The sequence below is a fragment of the Bos indicus genome, chromosome 5 (assembly GCF_029378745.1).
Source record: "Bos indicus isolate NIAB-ARS_2022 breed Sahiwal x Tharparkar chromosome 5, NIAB-ARS_B.indTharparkar_mat_pri_1.0, whole genome shotgun sequence".
NCBI lineage: Eukaryota > Metazoa > Chordata > Mammalia > Artiodactyla > Bovidae > Bos > Bos indicus.
In genome coordinates, this window is record NC_091764.1 from 89,456,428 (window position 1) to 89,463,388 (window position 6,961).

At 44.3% G+C, this 6,961-nt stretch overlaps 1 protein-coding gene across 1 annotated transcript in view; it reads right to left on the minus strand.

Moving 5' to 3' along the window:
- Positions 1-6,315, minus strand: part of PDE3A (phosphodiesterase 3A) — a 370,054-nt gene extending 363,739 nt beyond the window's left edge. Inside the window, exon 1 of the mRNA XM_019961483.2 lies at positions 4,493-6,315. Within this exon, the coding sequence (XP_019817042.2) occupies positions 4,493-5,425 (933 nt within the window). The 5' untranslated portion in view covers positions 5,426-6,315. The remainder of the gene's footprint in view (positions 1-4,492) is intronic.
- Positions 6,316-6,961: the final 646 nt, after the last annotated feature.

The following is a 6,961-nucleotide window of genomic DNA, read 5'->3' on the forward strand; positions in this document are numbered from 1 at the left end:
CACACAAATGTCACTACAGATATAATGAATGTTTTTTCATGCCAGTGTCACTCACCCTTGCCTGCCTGAACCCCCTCCCCCCTAGACTTTTCAAAATGTATTTCATACACAGAGTCACTGTTCTGGTTGTTTATTTAATTAACATGACAGCCCAGCATACACAGCATTTCTTTCAGTTCTACAGTTTTAACTTTTTTACACTTTAGACTCAATACAGAAAGAGTGAAATTACTGTTTGCCTCCTTCCAACCTCTGTAAATTTATATAGATTCACTGACTATTTCTGTCAGTTAAAACACTTTTTTCAGTATGCTTTAAATATCTATATTCACAAAGTAAAATCACAATTTTGTCCCTACACACCAAAAAATTTTCTGCCCTCACCTTTCCCAAGGGATGAGAATATCTTGTTTTTCCTTTTTAGGGTTTTTAGAAGTTGGCCTTAATTAATTTTAATTCTGTCAGCAGGTCATAAATAATCAATATTGTTCTTTGTATTGCCATATGCCAAGTTATACTCCTGAAACGTGATTGAAGCTACAATTGGATTAAAAAGGCAAGATTGTTTCTGAAATTTATTAAATTTGAGAAATATGTTCTGTTATCCTGAAATGTATTTAGGAGTTTAAAGAACAATTAATTCTATGTTTTCAGAAGAAATACTTTTGTATTTTAAAAATACACAGTAAATGCAAGAAAGTTGTACTTTTTACCAAAGATGTAAGAAGGCCTACCATTGAAAACTACACCTACTACTGTATCCTATTCTTTTTGCTTTGCTGTTTCTGTTTTTGGCTTTTTTTGCTTGAAAATATCTTTCTTTGATATCAGTAATGAAAAACTTGATTCTACTTTTGATAACCAACCACTAGACTCTTACAAAAAAAATTGCATTCCTAAAAAGTCTGTTAAAGATCTTTTTTGCTAATATGTTTAATTAACAGCCTTAAGGCCCTATGTGTGCAAAAATATTTTGATTTTTAATCTCACAAAATGAAGTATACAGCTGTACATTTCTGACTGAGAGTGTACCCACCACAAAGAATTTTGTCATGAAGTGGTACAAAAGTATTAATGGTGAGGTGAGAGGCATACAGCTTGTGTTTATTTTATGTGAAACCGTAGGCAAAGATATTAAATCCTTCTTAACATGTAACTAAAATAAAATTGCATTGGTTTGATTTCTTTCAAAAATCAATGTGTAAGGTGGTCCCAGTAATTAGAGGGAAAGAGCCAGCCGATTGTGTTGAGTATCAAGAAAAGAGACACCCTTTCAAATACAATATTCAAGTGTTAAAAGTGCTGAATTAAAATTTTATGTTGAAAAACAACATTTAGTAATCATGCATAATTTCTAATAATTCCAGAAATTCTAAGGACCTTAGTGTTTGGAAGACAGGGTGATACTTGCTAAGGGATATAAACATCCACTTAAGAAAGATACATACACCTTAATGGAATCATCTGCTTTATTAACCAAAAAAGTAGTCTGACTCACTGATCTACAAAATCTTGAACCTACTGGGCCAGTAGGAGTAAGTTAAAAGCCATGCAAATGTTACCAACTCCGTTCTTTCCTGAGAGCCTACTCCTTCATTCGCATCTCACAGATACACCCAGTGTCCCATTAATTTTGAGACTGAAGACTAGATCGATCTTTTTTCTTTGGCTGAAGCTGTATTTATGATCAATGCTGCAAAACTCAGTTCTGTATGTAATAGCTGATCTATTGTCTTCATGATGGTTCAGGAAGGGGAAAAGGAAAGCAGGGAGGGAGGGAACTCTGTCATTTGGTTTACCTTATGACAATTTTATCATCTATTCTCCTTGACCTTTCAGAATTGAGTCATTGCCGAGAGATAGCTCTTCAGCTAGTGGCTGCTATCATTCACACGGAGAAGAAAAGGTTGGAATTCTCTCACCTTTAAACCTCACAATGAGCAAAGTCCAAATGAAATTCTCCAGAGGACTCTGCCAGCTTCTCTGTGTTTTATGTTCTTACACCTCTACTTAAAATCCACTTGTTGCCTGAGGATTGTCTTAAAGAGTAGACATTCTTTCAGAAAAGAACTCCTAATCAGGTAGCATTCAGGGCAGTGTTATATATGTGTTTTATAATTATTTTGATTCTTGATTTCATAAAGCATGCGGATGACAGTGGTACACTTTGCACCCTTAATCAGAAGTTTGTTTCCTTGTGATAAAACAGATAAGCCATTTACTATATAGCTCCTGAACTTTTCACACAGTTAGGCTAACGTATGAGATATTGCCCTGTCTTATAAGATCCTAGTGCATTGTCAGTTCCCACCCACCCCCCACAATTATGCTCAGCAACAACTTTAAAGGATCATATATAAAAACTAGCCTTAAGTAACACGCACACACTTACCCATGCCCTCATTAAAAATTCAAGTAAATAAATTTCTGCTAAATGTCACCTTGCTTTCCCATCAACCATAAGAGATAGTCTCTCATTTTAGAAGAGATGGCAACCAAAGAAACTGATCAAAATATATTATGAATATACATGATCGATCGTATTCATCTGCAAAACATGTGAAAATTCAATGCTCAGTAATTTTCTTAGAAGTCTGCAGGCTATTCAAATCATCCATTTGTCAGTTCAAACCAGAGAAAACCAGTAAAAATCTATGGGTTAATTAACACTGCTGGTTAATTCCCCTAAACACCTTCTCATCTTAAATCCACCCTTAACTCAAATGTTAATAAGAAATTTCAGAAATCGAATTTCAGAGGTTAAATGATATGAATTTGGAGTCAAGTTATTTATGCTTAACTCACAGATTTGCCTTAGAAATTAAGTTTCAATTTTGCAATGATCAGGTCACATTTCCCTGTAAGTTAAAGAAAAGTGTACTTGAAATACATTTAAACTAGCAGTGTTTTCATTTAAAAGATGTTCTATCAGTGACTTTAAAAAGAAATTAAAATGTGTTTTCCTCCAATTGGCTTATAGGGAGCTTACTTTATTCTGGTGATGCCCAGATTTCTACCAAAACTAAGGATCAGTCAGTGGCCTGTTTTTAACTTCACCCTTAGAGTAAGCTAAACCCAAGAAATATTTGCTTTATCTAAACGGAAAGCTAAATAAGTACATTTATTTTAAAATAAACACAGAGACTACAATGTTGTCATCCATTCTGCTAAATAATGTCAAACAACCACATTCTGTGTAATTAACTCCATTTGAGAAACAAACTAGTCATCACACCATATGGTGACTGCTATTTCTTAGAAATACCCAAATGATTATCCACAGAATAACCTAAAGAGAAAAAGCTTACTGTCTTAGGGTATTCTCACTCCCTAAAGTTGTCCTCATAGTACCACAGGTAGGCATAAACTTAAATGAGAAAAGTGTAAATTTCCACTTGCTATACTTAACCAGCTCTCTACCACTTCCACCCCCAAGTGTCAAATCAGTTTGAAGTAGAGAGGTGAACGCTGAAGTTTCCTCAGATACAATCTGCTTTTAAAATAGGAGTTTGTTCTTTTACACCCCTTATAGCAACTGTATTCCATGATCTCAAAACAGTGATAATAAGGAAATAAGTCCCCCCAGTTCACTAAACATTATCTGGGATAACCTTACTCATAATTCTAGATTCCTCCTCCTCCTCTCTGAAAGATTTATATTACCAGCAATTTAGAAATATTTTCCTGAATTATTATTTCCTGTATAAATCCACTTGAATCGCTAAATATTCACTAAGTATGTAGATACGCAAGAGAAATTTTTTCAAGTTGACACTAACAGCGCAGTCCACGATTCTGACAAATTCTGAAGTTCAACGTATTGCTCCCCAAATTGAAGTTTATGGTTTTAATACAAAACACATCAGCATGGAATAATGTATGTCCCCAAATTACATTTTAAAAAGTAAACTGGACACCACCAAACGCAGCCTCTTCAAGTAAAACATACTGCAAAACCAGAGTATATCAGCACCTCACCTTCAAGCATTCCTTGCTTTAACTCTAGAATATTTTTATTGACTTCCATAAATGTTTACCTGTCTTCTCAGAAGAAAGAAATTTTATGAAAAGAAACAGAAAGAAATTCTATAAAAAGAAACAGAAATCTGGCAAAATCCTCGTTTTCAAATCACCCTTTAAAAAAAAAAACTTAATTCGAATATTTCTGCTAAAGGAGGAAAACATGAGAGCACTTAAAAGTATAGACAAGTCATCCGCCAGGTGTAGCACATCTAAAAAGTTGGCTCAGCTGTGGTAGACCCTGCAAAGACCATCTAGTTTTATTACTTATTCGTGTTCCTGTTGTTCAGGTTATAAAATATTGTGCGAGAGGGCGAGAAAAACTCGCTGGTTTCCAAGTCTGAAGTTAGGGCACTTTGCTGGGCTGTCTCCTTCTGTTCCCAGCGCTCCAATTCCCTCCAATTTGCGGCGGATCCCAAAAGCTTTCAAGTTTTCCCGAGAGGCGCGTGAGAGGGGGGCTGCAGGTCCTTACCTGTTCCCTGGGGATGCAGGGCAGGGAGGTCCTCCGATGGGACTTGCTGCTGCAGCCGGACATCTCGGCGGACACCACGGAGCTGGACCGCCTCCTCCTCTTAAACACCGGAATCTCTTCCTTGGTCCCAGCGATCAGCTGGGACCCGAAATGCTCCCTCGGAGCCGCCCCCGAGTACTGCGGCAAGATCTGCTCCACGTACCTGGCGAGGAGGATCCCCAGCACGCCGGCCAAGTACGCCAGGTAAGGTCTCCAGGCAACCTTGAACCTCTCTAAGGAAATGAGGGCCACGGTCCTGACCGCGCTAGTCAAGGCGATCATGAGGACGCCCAGCCTCAGCCTCAGCACCAGCCATGTCGCGGCAGCCAAGCAGCTGAGCACCACCCCCGCGGCGGGGAGCGAGAGTAAGTGATCCTCCCCGACGCCCAGCCCAATCTGGACGAGCGCTTCCCCCCCGCAGCAGACTGCCAGCAGCGCGACGGCCAGAGGCAGGCGCACCCCGGCGCGCAGGAGGTACAAGCCCATCCAGAAGAAGGCACACAGGAGACTGAAGAGCAGCGCTGAGGGCTGCAGCCAGGGGCCGAGAGGCGCGCCGCCCCCGGGAGCACCTCCCCGAGGCCCCGGGAAGACGCCCCCTTCTGCTGCCGGGGCTGCTTCCTCCTCCTCCGTCGCCTCCTCTTTACTCCGCTCCAGGTCACAGCCGATCTCCCCACGGACCAGCCTCACCAGCAGCGCCAGCAGAAAGGACAGGGAGCCCGCGCACAGCGCCGAGGAAAGTTTCCGCGAGCGCCGGAGCGGCCGCAGCACCCGGGCGCCCCAGCAGCCTCGGCAGCCCACGTCCCGGGGCGATGCGGGGCCGGCCGCTGGGGCCGGCCTGGCCTCCCAGTGGCCCGGCGTGGCTCCGACTCGGGCGGCCTCGCCCGGCACAGCCATGGTGCGCCCTCTTCGCGGAGTCCCCGAGGGCCCCCCCGACGCCCCCACCCCGCCACACACACACACACACACACAGGCGCGCGCTCACGCCCGCTCTTCTCGCAATCCCACCCTCGGAATCCCTCCTGCTCCCAGGCCCGCGAGCACTGAAAGTTTCAGCTTTCGAATAACTCCTGGAGAAGGCTAGATGCTCCAAAGAGACGCCTTCCAGTGAAAAGCTAGCACAGGCAGAAGCGATCAGACTTCCTCTTTTTCTCTCTTGGAAAAGCTTTGCAGCATTCTCCGCTCCACCCCCACCCCCGTCTTCGGTCCTCCGGGGTCTCTCCCGACTTCAGGATTTTAAAGATCGCCCTAGGCGTCCGGCGTGCGGGGGTCGCAGCTGGAGCCGGGGACGCGGGGCGAGCTCGCAGCCATCCTGGGTGCTGCTGCACGCTAGGGGCCCGCAGCCGACGGAGGTCCCCCTTCCTCTCCTTAATGCAGCTCTTTCTCTATCACTCTTTCTTTCTCCTCGGCCGATCCTCCCCGACCCGGCCCCAGGAAGCGAACCGCCATTCCCTGGGGCAGAAAGCACAGCCTTTCCTGCGTCTGTCGGTCCAGTTCATGGCAAAAGGTGGTGAAAACGGAAAAGGGGCTGAGAAATAACCAAGAAGTTGCTAAGTCCCGTCGGAGAGACACCCAGTTGGAGAGACGAGCGGCTGCCGCAAGGGAAGGGAGGGAGGGCGAGCGAGCTGGAGAGGAAGGGAGGGTGGGAGGGAACGGAGGGCGAGAAAGGAGAAGGAGATTTACAGTTTTTTTTTTCCTTCTTTTTGGTGCGGGGTTGATGGTGATTTGCAGTTTTGCAGAAGGGAGGAGAGTGGAGACGACTGATTAAAACTGTATAAAAAAGCAGGCAGCTGGAGTGATCTGCAATCCCGCTTGCTTTCTTTAAGGCAACTCCCTAGGAAAGCGTTCCCAGCCCTGCTCCCGCCCCTCCCCGGAGGAGGCGCTCTTCTTAGCTCGAGCTTCTTTCCCCGGAGCCGAGCCGGGCTGCTCTGCCAGCATCCTAGGGAAGGAGTGGCTCAGACCCGTCCACCGCCGGACTCTCAGCCCCCGGGGTCCAGGGTCTCAGGCTGGCCCTCACACAGGGCTGCCCAGGACGTTGGAGTGAAAAAAGGATGGTGCTTGGATACTTATCTCTAGAGGGGAGTCCGCAGACTTCCCACTGTCCTGAAAAATGACAGCCACATCTACTGTCTGGGTGATTCAAAGATGCTTATAGACTCAAGTCAGGTCCAACAGCAAATCAATGTCAGGGGGCATTGTAAGGCCTTGACTGCTCCTGCTGGAAGGTCTGTTTCGACAGAGAACCTAGGCTTTCCTGTTGGTCCAAACAATGGAAAATTTCAACAAGTTACCTAGACTCAAATAGCATTATTAAAGAGAAGGGGGAAGGGGACAGCTCTCTTGTTATTGTTGTTACTTTAAAAAATACAGTGTATGAGAGTATTAGTCAACAGTTGTTGATGATGGATGGTAAATTACATTGAGATTAAGTGG